Here is a 25,171-nt window from a genome sequence, read left to right as displayed (position 1 = left end):
TAAAATGGGGATAATAGCATTTCCCAATATCGGAGGGGTGTTGTGAAGAAAAAGACAATAAGGCATTCAGCTACAATGGTAATGGGTGCTATATTAGTGCTTTAGGTAATTGTTAAGTATCAGAGAGGTAGCAGTGTTAGTCTGGTTCTGTAAAAGCAGCAAAGAATCCTGTGGCACCTTATAGACTAACAGACGTTTTGCAGCATGAGCTTTCGTGGGTGAATGCCTACTTCGTCGGATGAAGCTCATGCTGCAAAACGTCTGTTAGTCTATAAGGTGCCACAGGATTCTTTGCTGCTTTTAGGTAATTGTTGTAAGGCACATAAACTATTCCTTCTCCTTCTAGCTCCTTTTGTACATATATAAGAAGCTGCCTGCTTTTGCCAGTCAGCAACAGATGAGTCTCATAGACATAAATAGGGGAAATTTACAGTGCCAAGCAAAGTCTGCTCAGCTGCCAAAAACAACAGTGAATCATTGGTTGAGCAGCAATTAAACCAGAACAATAGCCCTAAAGCCTGTCTTTATGCATTTTCCCAACCGTATACTGATTATCCAGGCCACAAACAATATAGAAATAAAGACTCTCTATGAAAATAGAAAGTAAAAGTTTATTAAAAATTCAGGATTTTATATAACACTCTTCCCTATTAAAATATTTTTTTAAATATTCATCTTTACAATACATCTCTTATGAAGCTCCCAGGATTGTACATTAGACTGTTTAGTATCTTGGCTCATAGTCTCTGTGCCATTATTAGAGAAATGCTAAGGTAGCATTTAAGGTAGCCAGTAACATGTAAAGTATATCAGACACCACTAAGTGTCAGCAATATAAAGTACAGGCTCTAAAGACATCAGAAATGTCACCATAGTATTCAGAGGGCATAGCAACCATGAAAAATCCCAGTACATTTTTATTTCTCTCATTTAGTGGATTCACTGCTTGTGAAAGATGTTAGACTGATAGCCTTGGAAACTGTATCCTCAGGGCAGAGAGAGTACAGCCCAGATTTGGAAAGACCACACCAAGCTTATCCTGAGAGTAAATAGGTACAACTTCCTCCTTATACCAAGCCTGATCATCCACCTCTACGAATGAGAAAGTAGTTCAGTCCCCTTTCCCATTCATTGCTTGGCCTTTCTACTGACACAGCCAGGAAGGGTGCCAATTAGGACCAATTGTGGTGACGGTGTTTGGAATAAACATCTGTTCTCTGGGAACTGAACTCAGATCATCAAACTATCAGATGTTACAAATTTAATTTTAGTATCCATTGCTAGTCAGAAACATGCAATGAACTAGAGTACTTGTGGCACCTTAGAGACTAACAAATTTATTGTAGCATAAGCTTTTGTGGGCTACCGCTCACTTCCTCGGCTGCACTCTCCTTATAATGTGTATGGTAACACCCATTGTCTCATGTTCCCTGTGTGTGTGTGTGTATATATATATATTTTCCTTCTGTATTTTCCACTACATGCATCCGATGAAGTGAGTTGTAGCCCACAAAAGCTTATCCTCCAATAAATTTGTTAGTCCCTAAGGTGCCACAAGTACTCCTATTCTTTTTGCGGATACAGACTAACACAGCTGCTACTCTGAAACCATGCAATGAACTGTTATTTATGTGTGACACTACTATTTACCAGATTAGGATAGATGGATGGTATGAAACCAATCTCTCTCTACTAGTGGAGCTGTAACAACTACTCATTCAGCTCACTTGTCTGGGGAAAAATAACCAAATTCAAATTCATTTGCCACATTTTGAGGCCATAGGTTATTTTATGGTATTTTTATGCAGCCATTGAAGTACAACCAGTAATTTGCATGAAATATGCAGCATTCATGTCCCAATTTAATAAAGCATCCCTGTTCAGAAAAGCATGTGCTTCAGCACTTTTCTTAACCAGAGCCTCAAATAGTTGTAAAAATTGCAGAGTAGTTTCCAGCTTCTCCAGTAAGGCAAAGCACTTGTTTCTAGACCTTTAGGTTTGTGAGAGGTTGGACCTTAAACCTGCCATGGGCCAGGATTTCAAGTTATTTTTTAAAACTGGCAGCTGTTTGAACATGGTTTTGGAATAAGTCACAGAGGAGATGGATTAATGAGCAAAGTGCAAGTGAGGCAGTCAGTGGAGCGTGATAAATGTGATTTATCACACGGGTTTGCAGTTTATCGCCTTGATATCACCATAAACACTATGTGGTAAAATATATATTCCATCCAGCAGAGGGCAGTACTAGAAACCAAATCATTACAAGTTCATGCATGACTAGGTGATAGTTTAAAGTTATTCGGCACACAGAAGTCAGGGAGGGACCTACTCTTAGAAATTGTTCAGAATACAATAAGCACCAAAAAAAGTAAAATAAATAATAATAATAATATTCAGACCTTGGCAGTTGAAAGTGTCTGTCATAAGCCACTGAGTGGAAACCGTTAAGCACAAATCAGCTGGAGATGAAAATCCTTTCTCTTCTCCTCCACAACTAACCAGTAAAAGGCTTATCTCCAATATCCTAATGGTGTCCTACATGGAGATGAAATTACATAGTGTCCCACGTTAGTGGTAGGTACAATTCTGTGTGCGGGTATGTTGACTCGGGGTGTGTACGGGTACCTTTGTGGCAATTGGTATCTGTGTATTAGAGCCGCCCGGGTACTCTAGCGGTGTATGTGTATTTTGTAGCTACATGTGTATTATGAGTCAGTGCATGTGTGTGTTCTACAGGTCTGTTTATGTTGGGTTGCAGTGTAGGATGTCAGTGGGTTGGTGTGTGTGTGTGTGACAAAGTTCATGGCTGTGTGCTGTGGGCGCGTGCCAGTGTCTGAGCACAGCTGTGTGTGTGTATTGTGTGGGTCCCTGTGCGGGGGTGTGTGTGTATTATTTGCGTCAGTGAGTGTCTGTGTTGTGTGCCCAGTCGGTGGTGCGGTGTCGCCGTATGACGGGCAGACGCCCCCGGCTGCCTGCAGAGGGCGCCCTGGCTCCGCTCCGGCTGCCGAGCTCTCCGTTCCCCCGGCGCGGGGCTGGCTGGCAGGAAGCTGGGGAAGGCGCTGGCCTGGGCCTGGCGCTGCAGGCGTGATGGGGCGGCAGAGGCAGGTTAGCGGTCCCCCGCTGCGCGCGGAGGCGAGGGGCTGGCGGGAGGCCGGGGACAGGGAGCCGCGCAGGGCTTGCGCTGGGGATTCAGCGGCAGGGGGACCCTCCCGCGCTGGGCTGTGAGGGCACGGGGCCGGAGACCCCCTGTTGGCAGTGGGGTCAGTTGGGGGCAGCCCCAAGGATCCCCGTGTAGGCAGTGGGGCTAGTTAGGGGGCTGGAGACCTCGTGTAGGCAGTGGGGGCAGTTGGGGGGGCAGCCCCAGGGATCCTGCTCTTTATTGTGCTTTTGGGGTTCACTTCCTCCCCTCGCTGTTCATAGGGACTTTTTGCCCCCAGAAGGGACCTCCTGGTGAGCTAGATAACAGGCAAAGGCCCGTGAGCTTCTCCCTCCCTTTGCCCGGTGAGTTCCTGCTAGGAAGCTGGGTAGCTATTGCTAGGTTGGTGCTTTGTTTTGCCCGCCTCTTGGGTTTGTTTCCCCTCAGCTCCACTTTGATCTCCCTTTGGCCCTGGCCATACATGACTGCCTCTTACCTTTCTTTGGCCTCTGTGGTGTAAATTCAGCTGATCACATTTACAGAGGGCACAGAATAAATATTGAAGGGAGGAGTAGCAAATGCACATGGGGCAGAGCAAATTGAAGGAGAGTTCATGAACTAAATGTAAAGTTCTGGTCCTCCTCAAAGATAGGAAATAGAGAGAGCTCTGGTATGAAGTGTGTGTAACAAAATAATGCCAGCATCCAGGTTAAAGTTAAATTATTTTCATTTGCTGGTGTTTAATACATCATTATTTTTTCTTCTTCTGACCCAGTACTGTAGTTGCCTCGGGGAAGATACGGGCTCACGATTAGGAGAATGATATTGCCAAGATTGTTTCTGAGTGGATCACAATACAAAAAAAGTTTAATAACCACCTCCATACATTATTATGCCAGCTCCCCTGGTGGCATCTTTGAAGAATTCCAGTTCTTTGAAAGACTGAGAACCAAGGCAAGGACCTCTGAGATGGATTTGGGCAACTTGTGTTTGACCTACACCCAGCGTTCTCAGTCTTTCAGTGTACCTGTGAGATGGCCATTTAGCCCACATGCTGCTACCGCTCACCTTGCTCCTGGATGGCTTGTCCCCTTTCAAAAATTGACCTTATTTCTCCAGCTGAATTCTCCCAGGATAAACTGGGAGCTCTGTACTGAAAAAAAAATAGTTTTTTTCAAATGTGATACATACATATTTGATTGTTGATCCTAAAGAGACAATCATCCATGCTGAGAGCATGCAACCAGTAAAAGGATTATTTAAAAAAAATAGGAACATTAAAGAGTTGTTGGAATAAAATAGGGGGATCAAGTGAGTGAAATAAGTTGTAAGTCTTATCACGTAGGCTAGTTCCACTGATTTTTCGGAATACATAAATACAAATATTGCGCAATCGATTTTTCCCTCCAAAAGTCTCAAGCTGTCTTTAGTCAATATTATTTGAAACTGAGGGGGGACTACTTTCAAACCCATAAATTAATAGTCAGGCACCTGTAAGGGAGTCTCATTGCTTGGCATCCAAGAAGAGAGGCACTCAAAACTCAGTGGCCACTTGTGAAAATTTTCCTGCCTGCATCTTTCCCAAGGAGACACAGGAGGTTTATGGTAGATCTCCTGAGTCCTAATACAGCCACTTTACTACAAGGCCAGCCTTCCTCTCTTCAATATAATCTTAGGGCTTGTCTACCTAGAGAAGTTTTCTGAGATAAGGTAGGGTGGGAAGTTAAAGCACAATAGCTCTTCTGATCAATTTCCCCATGTAGACAAGCCCTCATTACATGTCTTTCTGAGATCTGAGTACTGTAGTCTGTCATTCATTATGGTAGAAACAGAATGTAACTTAGAATAATATTTCCAATGACTGAATGGCAGTAACTACAGTATGTACAGTAATCTTAAAATAAAAGCCAGTAAAATATCTAGAGGAAACATTTTTTTTACCTTCTTACAGAAATACAGGGTTGTGCACATAAAGAGTTGTGATGAAAGCAAAAGATTGATGCCTCCATACATTTTCTTTTCCTTTTATTATCACTGGTGACTCAAACAACACATTTTTCTCTTTCTGTTGTATCTATCTCCTTATCCTCTTGTCTCTCCTCAGGGAATGTAGTCAGTTTTGAGGAAGCTAATGGAAAAAAAGTAAACTCATGAGCTTTAAGAAGTTGTTGGAAAAAGTTTAAAATTTCTATGCAGAAGGGAAGGAAAGGTGTATGAGCATCCTCAAGTGGACTAAACTGGTCTGAGACCAGGAAATCCTGCAATATTCCACCATCATAATAGATATGAGAGTTTGTTCATTACAGTGCATTTCCCAGTGCAACACTGAACTGAGTTAAAAACAACCCCAGAAAGGAACAAAAGGACACTGACCCTGGCCTAGGAATAGCATGATCCCAGCAGCAACAGAAGAATGTGCGTTTTAAGCCTTCCCCAGATCTTTGTCATAGCGAGTAGGGCTGGGTGGATAGCATACAGAGGTCCCACCCAGCATCTGACAGAGCTGATGATTGTGTCATCATGACTTTTAGAGTTGCAAATCACTGTGCAAAATTACTCCAATAGCTGGAGCTTTAAGAGAAACAAGCAATTATTGCAACAAATTCACAGAAGTTTCCAACACTGAAGTTAGGGTACCATGTAAATGTTAAGTAAAAATAATCCCTGAATAACCACATGCCTTAAATGTGTTGTGTGGCAAGAGGCCAAAGACACAGATTTCATTCACCTGGGAAGTGTTTGTGGCCCATGTAGTCTCCACCACCTTTTGAAGTGTTTGGTTTTCTGTAATGGCTTCAGGTTTGTTTGTTTGTTGGGGGTGGGGTGGGGGGGCACCATGGTGGAAGAGGGCAGGTTAACATACAATGAAGTCAGGTGACTGTGTCCTTATTAACTTGCTTATACTCAATACCCACATAGATGTACAGCATTGGAACCATAGTTTTGAACCGTGTTTAATCAAATTGCTCATTTATCTAGCCCATTCTACAGATCTCTGAAATAGGCATTGTGAGAAATGGAATCTGACAGCTAAATGTTCAGATTATATGGGTGCCGTAGGTGCACAGATCATTCCTTGTTAACCAACCCTTACAAAATGTAAGAATCTATCACAACAATAATACTTTTTGAATGATTGAAGATACTTGCCCTTTGGTGTCATGCCTAACAATTGGTGTGGTCCATGACTTCAGTGGTGCAAGATCAGGCAAGTGTATCTAAAACATGCCTGTCTCCCCTGTAATCATCCACACACAGTTGTTAAACTTTAAAAGTGACTTGCAGAAATGGCTACAAAGATCAGTAACTTCAGCAATAAGTGCTGAACCATTCACTAGCCAGTCCAAATGGGGGATTCAATACAATGTCAACATTTTTTTGTATTTTTTTTTATAGGTCCTGTGACATCAATTCCCCTACAAGGTTATCCAGCTCCGTCTGCAATGTGATACCCCAGCCTGCACCACATTATGATGACACAGCTACCAGAGGTCTCATGGAAGTATAGAACAGGCCCTGGAAGGGTAAAGCTAATCCCAGTTTTATAATGTATAGCATTTATTCTATGCCATCAACCTGTAAGATTTCAAAAGACATTGAAAATACCTTCTTGTATTATAAAAACAGCTTCAACCCAATCCCTTACAGACTGGCTACATAATCTAACATGGTTCTGTGTTACCTATAGTAGAAGAATGTGCTCTCACACAGATATTAATTATTCCCATTATGCACTTGGAAGTGTGTGTATAAAATCTCTAGAAACCTGAAATGACTTTCATGAAATTCTATCCTTAACCTAAGAGTAAAATTTATCAGGGTGGTGCTGATGCATGTAATTCCCCTCCCAGGCCCACTCCCACATGTACGATATATGGATTTCATACCCTGTATCTGTGGTATCTTCATGCAGGCTTCACTCTGGAGTTGCTACTAACACCTCCACAACACTCTTGGAAAGCTTGTTTTCTAGTTCATTCCATGATACTTGGTCAGTGGCATATTGAAAATAAACTTGTACTTCCTGAAAGCTCTTTGTTTTAATTTTACTCAGTGCTGAGGCATGCCTTATTTGTGTTTTAGAAAAACTGATCTTTCTTGAGCCTTTCAAGTAAGAAATGTAACTTACCAGCTGAAGCAAACAACAACAAAAAAGTTTAAAATATTGGGTATTTTACTTGAAATACAGCAATATAAAACTTGCCAAACTTATAATAAAGGGAAAACAATTTTTAGAAATCCATTGGGAGTATGATGTTTTGTGGCCTGATTCAAAGAAATATATTCAGGAGGACTTATCTGAAAAGTTACAAGAAATCAATATTTTGTTATTTAGACTCCAGACCAAGTTTAAACAGAATTCTATTCTTAATTATCTGACATCATGAACAAATTCTGTTGTAACAGATTTTTTTTCTTTTCTTTTTTTTTAATGCATACACACATCAGAGAGCCAGAATATGAAGCCTTTATTTGCACTGATAAGCAATATTTACATGAGCAGTTACACTGAAGTCAGTGTGGGTATTCATGTGAATGAGGGGTTCACAATCTGACCCATTATCATTAAAAAGAGTATTTGGTAGCCCATTGTTTCACTGGGCTAATCTTACCCTAAGAGGCCTCGATTCAAAACCTGGCTTTGGTCTGAAGGGGAAGTGAGTTGCTTGATTAGTGTATAGTTTTTTCACATTACAGATATATTAAAGTTTGGTACCACTGCACAACTGTCAGTCTCTACCAAAGGCAGACCCAGGTACTAGAATGCCACAGGTAATGTAAATTAGGATTATGCATTTGTACATTGTGTGGAGTAACCTGTACAGTATCTGCTTGTGTAATACCTGGTTCTGGACAATGCCATTTGTCCTTTTTAATAAGCAGTAAATATAAGCAAGTGCATTATGGATTAGAGTCTGTATTTGCAGTTTTATTCTGTTTGACTTCATGTTCCCAAACAATGTTTCCTGTGGCCAAATTACTGAAAACTTTGATTTGGTCTTTTAAATTGATATAGTCACACTGGCTGTATTTTGTGTCATTGAATTTGGCAGGTCCATTTGTAAGATTGGAAATATCTGCTATATCAAGTCATCCGTCCGGATGTGGAGGTCTTTTGAGAGAGAGGATATTCAGCATTGATAAACGGATTTGCATGGGGTAAAAACAGAGCCAAAAATAAACTTCTGAAATTGAATCTCAGCACTTGAATGATGTCTCCTCAGCTGTATACACATGCTTTCAATATCTCTCCAGTAGAGAATAGGAGATTGTGTATAAATGGAACACCATGGATTTGGCATCTCTTGGAAGAATGTGTAGAAAATGCGTGGGAGTACTGGAGCGTTGTCATAGGACTGATTTCCATTGTCTGTTTTCTGTTTGCTGCACTACCGTAAGTTTAAAATCTTAAGCAGTCTTCAGATTCACACGAGTAATCTTGCCTGAAGCCTTTTTCAAAAGCTGCCTTTTTTAAGTTGATCTTGGATACATTTCTGTTTCCATCTGCATAATAGCATATGCCAAAGTAGTATGATGATCATGTTTAGAACAGTATTTGGTGGTTGGCAAAATACCTTGATGTACTTCTTCTATTGTGCCAATCTGACACAAATCTCTGCCCCTGAGAGCAAATGAGAATAAGGCCCCATGTCTAGGTTAGCAAGCTTACAGCGACACAGAGACAGCTGCGCCACTGTAAGATCGTTCGTATAGCCACTCTGTGCCAATGGGAGAGAGCTCTCCCATCAACAAAATAGCTAACACCGCTCCCAGAGGTGGTTTTATGTAAGCAGGAGAAGCTCTCTTACCAACATAGCACTGTGCATACTACCACTTCTGCCAGCCAAACATACGTCATTCAGGGGGGTGGGTTTTTTCCCCACACAGCTGAGGGACATAAGTGGTAATGTACATGGACTATGTCACCCTCACCTCATCTCCCTTACACTTGAATATGTGCACACACCTGCAGTCTTTAGTGGAGAGTGGACTAATATTTATTTAAACCACATGTTTTGTCACACATACTGTCCTGCTGCTCCTAGTCAATGGACACTGGGATCGAGAAAGGGTCAGAAACAGAGTGTCAGTCAGCATTTCTGCAGTGCTCTGTGAGGTGCTTATGCAGGCAGGGGCTGGCAGGAGTTGAGTAGGTGAAAATGTCTCAACTAAATGAAATCGAGTCCAAATAAAAAAAATCTGTCCACGTAGGGAGAATATTAGTTACTGAACTAGTAAAGGGAGTCTGGAAATCATGAAAAATAAAACCATTTTTGAGCCTTTGAGCCTCTGAAATATTATTTGAAAGGCATCTTTACATTAAAACTGTGACATTGGTGAGCACTGCATTAATCAGCCTAATAGACTCTCATACCCTCTGTCATAGAAGTTTTGTGTATCCCTAGCCATTTTATTGCTAAATGTGAATGTTTTTCTAGTTTCAGCCTTACTAAGGATGGTTACTACAGCACTGTACATCAAACACTAATAGCTTGGTTCTGCTGTCCAACAAATGGTGTGTTTCACTCCATGCCATTGAAAATAGAACATGGACAAATAGAAGCAAGCAGTATTGGGGACAGGGTTGAGCCTTTTGTTTCTAAGCGTAAGAGAATCAGAAATAATGAGATGGACTTATTTTTTTTCAAAATACTAGTTCAGTCGCTTAGTCCCTCTACAGGAAATTCCTCATGACTGGGCTTTTTTAAAGTAAAATGTATTTAAAGAAGTTAAACATTTCATGTTTGCATCTCTTGTGGTTTTTTTTTCATAGTCAACTTTATGTTGCTTATCAGAATGGAAAAGTGGACCAAGCACTCTCTCTGGGCTTTTTGCTGTGTTGGATTGGTGGGGACCTTACAAATTTCATAGGCTGTTATTTAACAAATCAACTACCAGTTCAGGTAATCATCTTTTCTACATGATGATTTATCATTTTGAAAATATATCTTTTTAGCTGTTGCAGAGAGAGAGAGATACTAGAAAAGGAAATTATCACCCTTTTATAAGGTTGTATTGTGTGGCTTTGTTAGCACAGTAGGAGTGATTCTGTATCACCAGCTAGTTCCCTTTATACTGTTACTTGTATTGCATAAACCATTTCACACAATTAAGCATTTAAGTAGACTAAATGGGCTTTATTTGATAAAAGTTCAGTGGGAATTTTTCAGTTAATTTTCAAAGAAATTTCCCTAATAAGTCGGGTTGGGAGTGAGTGTAGTCAATTAACTTTTTGTAGTTTAACAACAAAATCAAATTGTTCTAGAATAATAGAAATGTAGGACTGGAAGGGACCTTGAGAGGTCATCTAGTCCATCCCCCAACCCAGGCAGGACCAACCATACCTAGATCTTCCCTGACAAGTGTTTGTCTAACCGGTACTTAAAAACCTCAATGAGAATTTCACAACCTCCCTTGGTTACCTATTCCAGTCCCTACAGTTAGAAAGCGTTTCCTAGTATCTAACCTAAATCTCCCTTGCTGCAGATTAAGTCAATTATTTCTTTTCCTACCTTCAGGGACATGGAAAATAATTGATCACAGTCCTCTTTATAACAGCTCTTAACATATTTGAAGACTTACCAGATCCCTCACAGACTTCTTTTCTCAAAATTAAACATATCCAGTGTTTTTTAACCTTTCCTTATAGGTCAGACTTTCTTTGAACATTTTTGTTGCTCTCTTCTGAATTGTCTCCAGTTTGTCCACATCTTTCCAAAAGTGTGGACCCCAAAACTGGACTCAGTACTCCAGCTGAGACTTCAGCAGTGCGAAGAAGAGCAGAAAATGTACTTCCTCTGTCATACATGCAGCACTTGTGTTAATACACCCCAGAATATTAGGTTTTTCACAACTGCATCACACTGTTGGCTCACATTCAGTTGTGATCCACTATAACCCAAGATCCTTTTCTGCAGTACTACTGCCTAACTAGTTGTTCCCCATTTTGTATTTGTGCATTTGATTTTTCTGTCCTAAGTGAAGTACTTTGCGCTTGGCTTTATTAAATTGCATCTTGTTGATTTCAGACCAGTTCTCCAAGTTAGAATCAGAAATGGAAGGGACCTCGAGAGGTCATCTAGTCCAGTCCCCTGCACTCAAGGCAGGATTAAGTATTATCTAGACCAGGGGTTCCCAAACTTGTTCCGCCACTTGTGCAGGGAAAGTCCCTGGCGGGCCGGGCCGGTTTGTGTACCTGCTGCGTCCGCAGGTTCAGCCGATCACGGCTCCCAGTGGCCGTGGTTCGCTGCTCCAGGCCAATGGGAGCTGTTGGAAGCGTCACGGGACGAGAGATGTACTGGTCGCCGCTTCCAGCAGCTCCCATTGACCTGGAGCAGCGAACCACGGCCAGTGGGAGCCGCAATCAGCCGAACCTGCGGATGTGGCAGGTAAACAAACCGGCCTGGATCGCCAGGGGCTTTCCCTGCACAAGCGGCGGAACAAGTTTGGGAACCACTGATCTTAGACAGTCCCTGATAGGTGTTTGTCCCCAATGATGGAGATTCCATTGGTAGCCCTTTAAATTGAAGCTCTTACCCCTTTTCCTTGGCCAGTTGTCTATTAGTAAAGGAAAGGAAGGAACTAGGTCAAATAATAGGTTTATCCGTGAATAACTTGAAAAGGATACTTATTGCAGGAATAGGAAGATTTCTCAGTGAAAAATACCAATGATACTATAGCTGGATCTGCAATCCTTTCTGCCTTTACTGATTTACTTTCCCCTCTTGCTTTAAAAAAAAGTATGCTTCATAACCTGGAAGGCTGTCACAGGCCATAAGGGAGACCAGGACTGGGTGGAGACTAATTTCAGTTTATAACACAGTTCTGCAGCTGTCAGCCAGAAGATCCCTGTTCAGGCAGCATTACTCATTCTATCTCCCCAGCTGGGAAATAGCAGGAAAGAAAACCACACCCTTTTAATATGGAGGAGGCAGTGAGCGTGCACACAGCCTTCCTAAGTGAACTTCTGGTTTCCCGGGTGGGACAGACACACATCTCTGAGCAAGGGAAGGGATTCAATACCTAGACCAGATAGGGATTGTTCCACATTCCTTTAAAATTTGTTTAAACCTTTGCAGTTGTAGCAGTAGTTGGACTGCATAGCTCAAGCTCTGTGCTGCTTCAGGTCTAAGGACCAGGAATTTGCCTTACTGTAAATATATACTGCAGCAATCTAACTTGTTTGTATCCTAAACAGCTTTTTTGCAAAATTTTGGCGCTTATCATCTGTGTTCTCTACATCATGTAAATCATTTCCAAAAAGACTGTCCTGTTTTGTTGAATGTATAAGAAGGTGCATCTTATGTTTTCTTTTAGATTGTCACTGCCATCTTTTATGTTAACATGGACATAATTGTGATCTCACAGTTTGCCTACTATAAGCTCAAGAATCAGAAGATGACAAAATGTAAGATTTTCAACAATTAATTCATTTACCACAATATGAAGTGAAATACTTTGGTCCTTGATATACTTTTCTTGAACTTTTAGGTATGAGTTTTCAGAGGGGTCTAAATGGAGGTGAGCATCTAAATCCCAGTTAAAGTATTCTTAGGCCTCTGTGAAAATCCCATTCTTCCTCCTTAGGGCATGACTTAACCATTTTTGGAGAGAAATTTATATTTGTCCCTAAATTCAACTAGTGTATTCAGAATTTGTTACATATTCCTAGTTGGCAAAATACTAGCTGTGAGTATTTTCTATGTAAGACTGTCACTTTATAGAGGTGTTTAAAAAAAATGCAATAAATTTTGTGGAATCTAGTTGCTTGCTTTAGCTTATTCCTTAGCTGAAAGTAGATAGTAAAACTATCTAAGCATATGTAAAAAGAAGATTGAAAGCTTGCATTTCTTTCCATTAGGCTCTGTTCAGTTTGTTTCCCTAATTTTGATCAAAGTTGGACTTTTTATTTTGTATTTGCTAACTGCATAAAATATCTCGACATTTGCATGTGTTCTGTATGTGCAACTATACATAGTGAAAAAGACCCAATGGAAAAGGAATGAAATTACTTGAATTGCTTCATAAAATCCTGCCAATAATTATAGTGTTTAATCTTGAAAAATTTATATTTATATTTATATTGCAATAGCAGTCAAAGTTCTGTTCAAATTGTAAAAGCTCAGGAAGAACAGCATATTACCTGACCATATCAGTAGTAACATTTTTAAGTCAAAATATAAATATTAAAACTAAAGGTCTAACAAAGGTAATAAAAAGCAGAGTTACAATTTAGACGTGCCCAGCTGAATAAAAAACCAAGGGCAGCAGATATGGAACTGCTCTTAAATCCATGTAATATCTAATCACATCAAGATTAAGATTACATGGTGTGTCCTTAGCTCTGATTTTCCTTGTTTTTATTTCATAACCTTAAAAAAAAATAAAATAAAAGGAAATTCACAGTTCTGGCTGCTGTGCCCCTTTTCAATCACACTCATGCCTAACTAGAAGGTGAAGGATAGTTTTGAGGTTAAGGTGGTGGTGTGCAACTCCAGAGATCTGGATTCAGTTCCCAGTTCTACCTCAGACTCTTGCATGACCTTGGGCAAGTTGTTTAGGGCCAGATATTTAAAGGTATTTAGCTGGTGCTGCGCTCAATATTGCAATGTCTAATTGATTTATGAGACTGGATTCATTTTCAAAAGGGATTTAAGAGCTTAGATCCCATTGACTGACGGTCAATGGGAGTGTAGCACCAGCTAAATATCTTTAAATATCTGGGCCTTAGTCTTTGTGCTTCAGATGCCCATCTGTTAAATGGCAATAGTAATATGTCTTTTGTCTTGGCTGTTTAGACTGCAAACTCATAGGGCAGGGACTTTCTCTTACTGTATATCAGTACAGCTTCTAGCACAGTGGAGTGCTGCTTTCATCTGGAGCCTGTAGGCACTACTGTATTATAATACAAGAGGTACCTTATCTACTGAATTATTTATATTTTTTTCTGCTATTTTGAAATCCTTTATAGGTGACTATAGCCCCAATCCAGCAAGTCACATAAGTGCATGCTTAAAGTTAAGCATGAGTAGTCCCATTGACCTGAGTGGGACCACTCATATGCTTAGTTAATCATGTACTTAAGTGCTTTGCTGGATGAGCCTGTATTAACAGCAAAGCCTTTGGGACTAATGGAATGAAATTTACATTCCAACTGTCTTTGTATTTGGGGTGTTTAGTCAATAGTTGTGGAAAGAAAGTGTTCTGTTGTATTTAGCAGCTTTTTTATTATTGTACTAGCTAAACCCAAACCTATTAGTAGGAGCTAGTTTAAAAAGTGGACTGAATGTGAAACTTGCCTTCACGTGTAGATGTTGCAAATAGCAATGTTACTAGCCAACAAGTCATTTATCAGCTGACTTATTGTATTTTATTGTAGGCAGCATAAACCTGAAGAATTTCTGTGTAACCTGGGTCCTGATGTGTATAACATTGTGTGTAATTTTACCCAGTCAGCTACTGCTACGACACCAAGACCAGAGTACTGTGCTGGAAGCTAGCAAGGTAGTTTGTTTTTTAGTTAACCTCCCCGCTACACAAAAAGACTATACATAAAATTTTGGTAAGGATTGTGGATATGCTTCATAGGAATTTGTATGATAATCCTAATTGCTTTAGAAATTGCGTGCGTGGTATTATGGGTATTTGTTTGAAGGATACATGCCAAACCCTGACCCCAAAAATATAGAAGTTGCCTAAAAACAGCTGTGGAGATGTCTTGCAGTTCAGTCTTCCTGACTTAATATTTGACATCAGGTTGTATTTCCACCTGGTATTATTAAAAGGCAACTAATTAAGCATTACACAGCTTTCCAGTTTGTATGAGTGGAAATTCTGAAATAATTTTAATTTGTAATTAACATGTTTAGCTACATATACTAATTAACTAATTGTTTTTGTAGTCATTTAAGGCAGTAGTAAAAATCACTATTGTTCTTTTAAACTTGTGGCCTGAAAATATTATTTGAGACATTAAAATCTCTGTCAGTGAATTGAGTTCTTTTTTCTCCTAAAGAAATCTTGAGTGCGCTCATGCAAGCTTTCAGCTTGCATTGTACTGGGATTTCATAGTTTGTACCTAAAGAAATCTTTCTCCATCTTCTGAAAGAAGGCAGGCTCTTTTTCTTGCCCTGAATCTCCCCTCTCCCCAACCTGGTTAGATTTTCCTTCAAAAAAGTGAGGACCATAATCTCACAATTCTCCCAATCTGAGAATATTTCTTAATGCCATTCCTAGATCTAGACTACTGCTGCATTTATTTCAATCATTGTACCTGCCTACTGAGGAAAAAGATGTACAGAAAGTAATGACTTAGTGCAAACAAATGGAGCATAGTTCATGTAATGCAATATCCCTTCTCCTGAGTAGGGGCAGGAGTCTGAGAAGATACTGTCCCTCTTTTGAATTTTGCAAGCTATGAATTTACGCTTTTTAAGATGCACTTTATCTTACTAATGGAGATATATTAGGATGCACAACTCTGTAGTAAATTAGAATGACAGATGAATGCACCTTCTCATCGATACTAGATAACATAGGCACTCATTTGAAGACTGGAAACCCAGGTTTACCCTCTGATATGGAAAGGGATAGCTCAGTGGTTTGAGCATTGGCCTGCTAAACCCAGGGTTGTGCATTCAGTCCTTGAGGGGGCCATTTAGGGATCCAGGGCAAAAATCTGTCAGGGACGGTACTTGGTCCTGGTGTGAAGGCAGGGGACTGGACTCGGTGAGCTTTCAAGGTCCCTTCCAGTTCTATGAGTTAGGTATATCTCCATATAATAAATAAATTAAAAATTTTGTATCTGCTGTTGCCTAATACGAGAATTGAGGGGTACGTAGGTGCTGGAACTAGGGGTGCTGCCTGTGGCTTGATGTGGTTTCCATTATATATGTGGTTTACAGTTTGGTTAAATGTCTCTCAGCACACACGCACACACACACACCTATAATAATTGTTCCAGCACCCCTGGAGGGGTATATTCCATCATTTTGCTGCTCTTCATAATAGTGCTGGTTTATTACCTATACAGTAATCCAAATTACTTTGCTCAGCAGGGAAGCTTCTTCTTTTCAAAATGTAGCAGAGTGGGGAAACTAACATGATTCCTGTTGAACACAGTGGAAAATTCATTAAGTTTCCTGCTGTCTTGCCACAGTGTGCTTAACTTTTCGCTGGCCATTGCTGTAGTTCTTAATTTTGACTTTAATCACCAAGTCTAGCTATTTCACTATTGAGAATAGATGCATTTTGCATTAATATTTAGCATTTAAATCCCAACTGTTGCATGCTTTGCTTCTGATATGCACCACTCTGAGATAAAGGTCAAACTCTTTCTAGCAGTCACCTCTTTGGCCATTTACAGCAGCATTGAACATTGAACTGCTTTGAAGGGAGTTCTGGTCCAATCCCTTTCCATAAAACCAGTGGCCATAATGCAGGCCTTGAGAGGAAGTTAAACTGTAAGTTAAAACCCCATGAAATGCTAAAAGGCATTTTTAACCAAAATCTTTTTGTGCTTTTGTTGGTTTTTCAGAACACTCTTGGTATGATTGAAATGTCAGGCTTCATTTGTGGCTATGTATCTTGCATGTTTTACTTGGGATCTAGATTTCCCCAGCTGTATAAAAATGTAAGTATATTTTTGAGAGAGTTCACTTAAATTGCATAGTGCTTCCTGTTGCTTGATGCACTGGACTCTTCCTCTCACTGAACACAAACTTCCATTTCCATTTGAAATCTGAACTTTGCATTTGGGACTATCTGAAATGGGAAGAGGCAAGGAAGGAAAACTGTTTTCCCCAAAAAAGAGAGAGGTGCAGAGTCCAGAAAGATGCCCAGCTTTCAGAGAGGACAAGAGAAGTAGATCTGAATTTATAAGGTTGGGGCAGAGGCATGCATTGCACATGAAAAACAAACATGCAGTTTATATCTCTAGATTGCCAAGTGTTCTCTACTAAATAAGTAAGTAAACAATGTAGAGAGTTTTTTATAGAGTACAATGAGTTTAAAACATCATCCACTGTGACTTCAAAGATCCCATTATTGATTTCATAATCTTCCTGCTGTCAATGAATAAGGCTGCGATTCTTTCACAGAGGTCGCAGAAGTCACGGATTCCATGTCTTTCCATGACCCCCAGGACTTCTGCAGGGGCTGGTGCATCTGACTTCAGGGCCAGCTGCTCAGGCAGCCCACAGCCAGCAGCACTGGCCACTGCTGGAGTGACCCATGCCCAGCTGCTCTGGTGGTCCCCAGGGCCAGCCACACCAGCCGCTGCTTGGGAGGCCCAGGGCCAGCTGGCTCTGGGGACCGCCCGAGCAGTGGCCAGTGTGGCTGGTCCTGCGGACTGCCTGAGCAGCGGTCCTGGGGGCGGCCCCCAGGGAGCACCTGAGCAGCACTCCTGGGCACCATCCCGGAGCCAGCTGAACCAGCCACCGCTCGGGCAGCCCCAGGCAGCTGGCTCTGGGACTACACAAGCAGCATCTGGTCCTGGGGGCGGCCCCATGGAGCATCTGAGCAGCAGTCCTGGGGCCAGCTTCACCAGCCACTGCTGCGGCCCCGGGCAGCAGAATAGCCACCAGTGTGGCTGGCTCTGAGGAGTGCCTTAGCAGTGGTCCTGAGGATGCCCTAGGAACTGCCCAAGCAGCAGCAGTCCCCGGGTGGCCGGAGCAGCATCCAGAGAGCAGTCCCTGGCAGCAGCAGCCGGGGGGCAGTCAACCCCCAGCACTAGGGCAGGTCCCCCCCCTCCCCAGCAGGGGTTCCCCGGAGCAACGGGGCCCCAGAAATTTTTATGGCCCGTGATCTGTCCATGACTTTTACCAAAAGTACCCGTGACTCAATCTTAGCTTTATCAATGAGTGAAAGATTTTATATATGCAGAGAACGACAGGCATTGGAATGCATTTTGATCTTACTTTGAAAAAGACTTGGCACAGTGAACTGCAGTTTATTTCCAGTCCAGCAGGCCTCTCTGAACTAAACTATTACAGCATTTTCAAAATGCTCCACTGGAGAAAGTGAAGGAGTAACAGATTTCTGAAGAAATAAACAGTAACATTTTATAATGCGCTAGAGTCCCATTCTGCTTTGCAGCTACAGGAGTTAACATGCATTATTCCCCAGAACTATGCACATTACTACTGATTTCGATTATTCTCATGCAGAAAGTAATAGATCTAATGGAGGCAGAAGAATTAGAACCATAGGTAAATGTTTTCTAACTGGAAAAGAATAAGTGTTTGAAATTGTGGGGGCATGTTAGAAAGTAAAATAACTGGAAAATATCCATAACTGGTCACTGTAATATATGTGACAACTTTTATTTTCCTATCACATTTTTTTTATATTTATTTGTAGTTCCAAAGAAGATCCACGGAAGGCACATCTTACCTGCTGTTTGCATTAGTCATGATGGGAAACTGTACTTATGGACTAAGCCTTGTTTTAAAGATGCCTGCAGCTGAATCTCTCAGAAACCTTTACTTTTTACACCATCTTCCATGGCTCATTGGGAGCTTTGGAGTTCTGTTTCTAGATATTTTTGTATCCTTTTTCAGTTAGAGCAAGAGTTTCTCAAATGTGTGTTTGTAAATATTGGATAATTTGAGATTGAATTGGTATTTTATACGGTTTTTATTCTGCATCTAAACTGATTGTGACACGTCATCTTTTTTAAAATGATTTGCCCAGTTCTATAAAAGGACCAGTAAATCTGAATAAGGTATCCAAATAAAAGCTACATTGGATAGCTTTACTTTTTGTAATCAATATACAGTAGACCAAATTTTCAGTTTAAGGCGTGCGCAATGACCCTCCCATTTGTGCATGGCTAATGTGTGTTTAATACCTGAGAAACGCACAAAAAGTATTTCCAAGTGCACAAGCCAGATTATAACTGAAACTGGCCCATTTTTAAAGGTATGTTAAATTAGTTTATTTCCAGACTCATCTAGAGGTAAAGGACAAACATGAAGCATATTAAGATATTTTTGAAAACATAATATGTAGTGAACATACAGTGCAGTTGCCCATAAAACTAAGTGCATCACCAGGGGTACAAACATATGCACCCATGCATTTACGTGTATCTTAAAGTCAGTTACTATGCTTGAAGAATCATGCACAATAGCGCACATTACAACATGGGTTAGCGTGCCAGGCTGCTGTAACAGACAGAAAGAACTTGGTCTTAAATGAACTCTCTTAATTAGGATTTGTATTGTGTGCGTTTCCAGTGTGCTAGTTATTGCTATATATGTGCACTCATTCTAGGAAGATGATTGTTCTTATTGATTGCAAATTGTTGAACAATATTGAGCCTTTGTTTCATAAGTCTAGTGAATGGTAACATATTTGTTGGTCTTACCACTCACCATCTGTATAACTATCTACCCCATTATCCTTGCCAGTTAAAATTCCATGTTTTGTCTATAAAGCCAGTCAAAGAATACAGCAAGTTGTAGGAAAACCAGCCCATTTTAAATTGAATTTTGGCTCCTATTTAGTAGCTTTATGAATTTAAGTGCAACACATCCAAGGAGGAGCTTTGGGGCAGGTCTACACTACAGCCTGGATCTGTGCTCTGAGATCGATCCACCAGTGGTCGATTTAGCGGGTCTAGTGAAGACCCACCAGATCAACAGCAGATCACTCTCCAGTCGATCCCTGTACTCTACCCCTGACAAGAAGAGTAAGATAATTTGACGGGAGATTTTCTCCCATTGACCCCCCACGATGTAGACCCCGTGGTAACTCAACCTAAGGTATGTTGACTCCACCTACGTTATTCACACAACGCACAGTCAATCTGTGGAACTCCTTGCCAGAGGATGTTGTGAAGGCCAAGACCATAACAGGGTTAAAAAAAGAACTAGATAAATTCATGGAGGATAGGTCCATCAATGGCTATTGGCCAGGATGGGCAGGAATGGTGTCCCTAGCCTCTTTGCCAGAAGCTGGGAATGAGCGACAGGGGATGGATCACTTGATGGTTACCTGTTCTGTTCATTCCCTCTGGGGTACCTGGCACTGGCCACTGTCGGAAGACAGGATACTGGGCTAGATGTACCTTTGGTCTGACCCAGTATGACCATTCTTATGTTCTTATGTAGGTCGACTTACCACAGTAGTGTAGACATAGCCTTGGTTTTGTCACAGCAGAATAGTTTCATGTGAACTAACCTCTTCCATTACTGTACTACTTTAAGCAACTGCACACAGTAGAACTGTAGGATGAGTTTTGGTACACAAGGCCCTCCCTGCTTAATATTAAATGAAAGGTTCTGTGGATTACTGGCTACTACTGAGATCCCAACAATTGAGTCAATACAGAATTCCAAACCATAATTGTATGGAACTCAGAGCCTGGATTTTCCAGCTTTCATTTCTCTAAGCATTAGCATTTAAAGGAGGTATTCCTGACCTGTCTGGATTGAGAACTTCAAGTCAGTAGCTCAAATTAACGAGGAAGAGGGATACAATATTTAAAAAAAGTTGTTGGGAAAAAGAAAAAAAAAAAGAGAGAAGCAAAAAAAAGTATACATACACAGTGTTTGTTAAAACTCCAGATTGACTAACACGCTTCTTCACTCAGGATAGCCAACCCTGCTCTGTGCATCCAAAGACATGAAGTTCTAGTAAAAGGTCCTTCACAACATGAACACAGAACTTCACTACAGTGGTAATACACTACTGAGGATAACTGCCTGTTTTGAAATTAAGAGGTGTAGTTCTATTACTGATGACATATTTTTCTAGCATGAGCAGACTGTTACCTTTCATGGCTCTTTGCCCTGGTTTGGACATACATGGCTTTCGTGCCCTAAACAAAGCCCTGAGATTTTTGGCCTTAGCTGGGAACATAAAATTGCCTGTATTTGCAAAAAGGAAAATCAGAATTTGATGCTGATTACCACGACAGTACCTATTTTTACATGCCCTTCCATCATGTATTCCTAAGAGGAACTCTGATATTGGCCACAAACTGCCCAGAATCGCAATGCTTGTGTGCACATGACATTCATTTCTCAGTTTTGACTTGATTAGAGTCTGAATCCAATCCTACTAGTAGTCCTCCAGTTCAAATTATATTGAAAACAGATGCTTCCAACCTGGCTTGGGGAATTTTAAGAAACTTTGTAATCAAGAGAAAAGGAGAAACAACAGCAGACCTCCTGCCTTGAGACATCCTCAAGATATGGAAATAAGTGCTTTCCAAAAAGAGCTTCATTACTGTTTGTTGCAGAAAATGCTAGCAAACTCACACACCACATTAGACAGTCATGAGTAAATCAGAAAGAGATAAGCAGGATCTTTCTTGATTGTTGGGAACAGAGGGAGTTCGAATAGAAATCTCCCAATCTTCAGAAGAGAAGAGGTGTCTCAGTTGTGTATAATCACTACCTTTGAGTGATTAACTTTCTTTTCTGGTAGTTAATTTCTGAGAACATCCACAGTTATATTAGTTGGGATACAAAGCAGCAAGGACAAAACCAACCTCTAACTGACTGGGTTAGGATTATGCTTCCCCTGTCAGCCAGTTACTCCATAACTGACTTCTATAGAATTTTTGCACATATGTCTGTTGCATGGGCAGCTGAAGTTAGCCAAGAGACTAGTGCCTAGACTGAAATGGCTGGGGGAGGGCATTCTCCATAGATCAGTGGGCCCCAACCTTTTCATCTGGCGCCCGCCAGACGAAGGACCGTGGCAATGGCAAAGCATCCGCCGAAATGCCGCCGAATTTCAGCGGCAACATCTCTCAATGATGTCGCTTGTCTTCAGCAAGCAGCGTCATCGAGAGGCGTCGCCGCCGAAATGCCGCAGAAATTCGGCGGATGCTCAACCGCCAGCCAGGACGCAGGTGCATTTAGATGCCCCCGCGGGCGCCATGGTGCCCGCATTGGGACCCCTGCCGTAGATCAAGTGGGATCCTGGAACTTTCTTCCCAGTGGTCCAGGTTTGTTTCATATTTAGGGACATTGGAAGAGTCATGACTCTTCACTGGCTTTTGGTTGAGGTACAGGGTTTGGTTGGCATAAGAGTTTGGCTGAATGTGCAGTTACTTTAACTTCATCATAAAGTACTATAAAATGCCAAATATTAGAATAGTTAATGCCCAGTTCTGCCCTCAAACACATGGATGCAGCAACTGATTTCCCTGGAGATTTAATTCAGTGGGAGATCTACCCATGTGGATGGACAGAATTGGGCCATTAGGTTTCCATCTTGAAATCTCCCAACCAGCCCCATTTGAACCTTTTAATTGAATCCCCAAAACAATGCCTTTTGCCTAGATTAGACAGACCCTAGGACAGAGATCCCCCCCCCATCTCTGTTTTATTTGACATGCAGTACATTAAGTCCGGCCTTTGTCAGCAAACTACATTGAAATGTAGTTATTCGCAGATTACATTGTTACGAGAGGGCCAAAAATAAGTATAGTCAGCCAGAGCTAAGCAACAATAGCCAGAGTCTTATCAGTCCTGCCTCTTGTGATTTGCTGGGCAACCGTTTGGAATTCATTATATACTTTTACAAAACATCATTGCGTTGTAATTCAATTACATCATGCAGAGAATCTAAGCCTGACCTGGCAATTCAGCAAGGGCAGTTTCCCAACTGAGCATACAACTTTCTCCTCTCTCAGCATCTGTTTTTCTCAGGATGGTTTCATATATCACATATTGCACATTAATATCTTTATATACTTAGAAAACAAATTTTTGACCCATTAGTTCACAGTGACTGTCCAAGACTTGGTTCTGTCTATTTAGTATGGCTGTGAGCCAGCCAAGCTGTCTGCATGCTCAGGCCTTCGTTTTCATTGAGAAAGTTATGGACATGAACAGTAAGCATGCTTCCATATAAAAGAGCTTTAGCGGTCTTTAATTTTATTCTTTAAATCCCCAAATAAGTGCACCTAGTAATAAAAATATGTGCTGGAAATATTGATCTGAAATTATACAGTGCAAGTTATTTGGAATTGGTTCCTTCCCATGCTCTTCATCTCATTAAACAAAACAGGCCACCAGGCAGGTAATGGTCATGGGCAAAGTATGATAGTCTGTGCTGGCATGCAGGAGATTCACCTTTGTCCCAACTCCCAGATCTATGGCCTGATTTCAGTGGAGTAACTCCTTATTCACACTGGTGGAAGGACTCAGTCCCACAAGAGCTCTTAATGCTTCATCAGGAGATGAAAGCACTCAGCACCCTCAGAAGGTGCTCAGTCTCTTGCAGGATGAGGTCCTATCAAAATCCTGGTCTCTTGGTTTCCTGACCTACAGTAGCCAGAAGTGCTATGCGGCTAACTTGCTCAGTTCTAATCAGGGAGAGAGCCCCATGTTTAATACAGCAGTGAATAAGAGTGCTTATCTACTGTCTCTGAAGGAAATCCTGACTAGTCTTTAGCTGGAAGGGACTCCAAAGGTGGGGTATTGTAAAGCTTTGGGAAAGCAGGGTGATTCGTGGGGCTGTGCCTAGGATGTAGAGAATTGCCTCCCTACCCACCCGCACCTTCCAGGAAGCATCTATGGGAATAACATTTTTTGACATAGCAGCATGCCTGAGCTTCAAACGTCTCACTGCTACGGTCTACTAGACAAGTTATTTTAACTTGTTTAAAGTGTTCCCAGTGGAGATCTGATGTGCCAGGTTTCCTCCCAGAGCAACTCTCTTTCATTTGTAAAATGGGATTTGAAGTATAGTGGTAGTATGACCGTCTTACCTAAAGCGGTATGAATAAGGGCTTGCATTGTACTGTGTGCGTGAAGATACCTGGTAAACAGATGCCCCCTTGTATCAATTTTCCTCTTTCATGCAGGTCCCTATGACAGAAATTTCCTTCCTGATCCCATCCACTTCTCCTCCTCCTTCAAAACCCCTTCAAAGTTGGATATAAACACTAATGGTAGTTTGGTCTAATACAGTGATTTTCAACCTGTGGTTCACAGACCCCTAGGTGTGTCCACAGACTAAGACTTCCAAAGGGGTTCACACCTCCATTTGAAAATTTTTTGAGGTCAAATGAAAAAAAGATTGAAAACCACTGGTCTAGTAGATGAGATGCTGGTCTGGGAGTTGGCCTTGGATTCTATTCCACAGCTCTGCCCTGACCTGCCATGTCACCTACGGCAAGTCACCTCTCAGTGCCTGTCTGGGTTTCTCCTCCCACCTTCTGTCTTGTTTATTTGGCTTGGAAACTATTTTGGGGTAGGGGCCATCTCTTACTGAGCATGTGTTTAGTGCCTAGCACAGTGGCACCCTGATCTCCCAGTTGGAGCCATGATGCACTACTGTTATACTAATACATTAAACTAAATATGCATTGTTTAATTGAACCTCTAGCACAAAGTGACTGGAAAGCCGGGTTCTCTCCTCATGGTTCTGCCCCTTTACCATGCTAAGAAAGGAGTGTTTTAAAGTGAGCAAATTTGTATATACGGGGTTAGAGTTTGTGCTGCACCTCCAGGAGGCACAGTACAGAACGTGCAGCCTAGAGGGAGGGGGGAAAAGATATCTTTAAGCTGTCTCTGTGCCTCCCAGATTCTGGGTGTGGCTAGGGATCAGAGTAGCCCCTACAGTAAGTTAGAGCAGGCCCCCAAGGGCTGCTCTCATTTATGGTGGCTCCCTTCATCTGCTTATGGCCTGCTTTGCAGCCCAAACCAGGCCAAGTGCAAAGCACTGTGGCCACTCTCCGTCATGCCTCTAAAATGCTCTCTATGGTTCCATCCCCAGCATAGCCCTCTGCCTGTGGTTACGGGTGGAAGGAGTACAGTGTAGGGCAATGTCAGTCATACACTGCTCCTGTGCTGGAGCTTTCACCTGGGGGTCATTGTGGCTTCTTTATACTGCTGCAAGTCACCGGTGACATATATAGGGGCCAGAATGAGCACCAGGATCTGGTCCAATGTGTATTAATTTGATCATCATAACTGAGGATATCTGAATTTAATGTATTCTGTCACTTGGAGTTAAAAAAAATTCTGAATACTGCCAACAAGATAGTAATCTTAAATTTCCAGACCACCA

The 25,171-nt window shown here is 41.5% G+C and overlaps 2 protein-coding genes across 14 annotated transcripts in view; one reads left to right on the top strand and one right to left on the bottom strand.

Moving 5' to 3' along the window:
- VEPH1 (ventricular zone expressed PH domain containing 1) overlaps nt 1-3,015 on the bottom strand; it is a 186,522-nt gene extending 183,507 nt beyond the window's left edge. The window contains exon 1 of one of the 2 annotated variants that reach the window (XM_039489510.1): nt 2,400-3,015. The gene's annotated coding sequence lies outside the window, so the exon portion shown is untranslated. The remainder of the gene's footprint in view (nt 1-2,399) is intronic. The other variant, XM_039489506.1, reaches the window with a different exon arrangement.
- The window catches only part of LOC120372410 (lysosomal amino acid transporter 1 homolog), an 82,334-nt gene that overhangs the window by 54,081 nt on the left and 3,082 nt on the right, over nt 1-25,171 (top strand). For 8 of the 12 annotated variants that reach the window (XM_039489528.1, XM_039489520.1, XM_039489525.1 and 5 more), the window contains 8 exons: nt 6,533-6,660; nt 8,191-8,531; nt 9,912-10,041; nt 12,455-12,545; nt 12,629-12,658; nt 14,517-14,641; nt 16,674-16,769; nt 18,497-18,682. In XM_039489528.1, coding sequence (XP_039345462.1) covers nt 8,347-8,531; nt 9,912-10,041; nt 12,455-12,545; nt 12,629-12,658; nt 14,517-14,641; nt 16,674-16,769; nt 18,497-18,682 — 843 coding nt within the window. In that variant the 5' untranslated portion in view covers nt 6,533-6,660; nt 8,191-8,346. Of the gene's footprint in view, nt 1-2,426; nt 2,575-3,022; nt 3,106-3,519; nt 3,539-6,532; nt 6,661-8,190; nt 8,532-9,911; nt 10,042-12,454; nt 12,546-12,628; nt 12,659-14,516; nt 14,642-16,673; nt 16,770-18,496; nt 18,683-25,171 lie in introns of those variants that run through there. The other 4 variants (XM_039489526.1, XM_039489519.1, XM_039489530.1 and 1 more) reach the window with 4 other exon arrangements.

The sequence above is a fragment of the Mauremys reevesii genome, linkage group 9 (genome assembly GCF_016161935.1).
Source record: "Mauremys reevesii isolate NIE-2019 linkage group 9, ASM1616193v1, whole genome shotgun sequence".
NCBI lineage: Eukaryota > Metazoa > Chordata > Testudines > Geoemydidae > Mauremys > Mauremys reevesii.
This window is presented reverse-complemented; position numbering and strand designations above follow the sequence as displayed.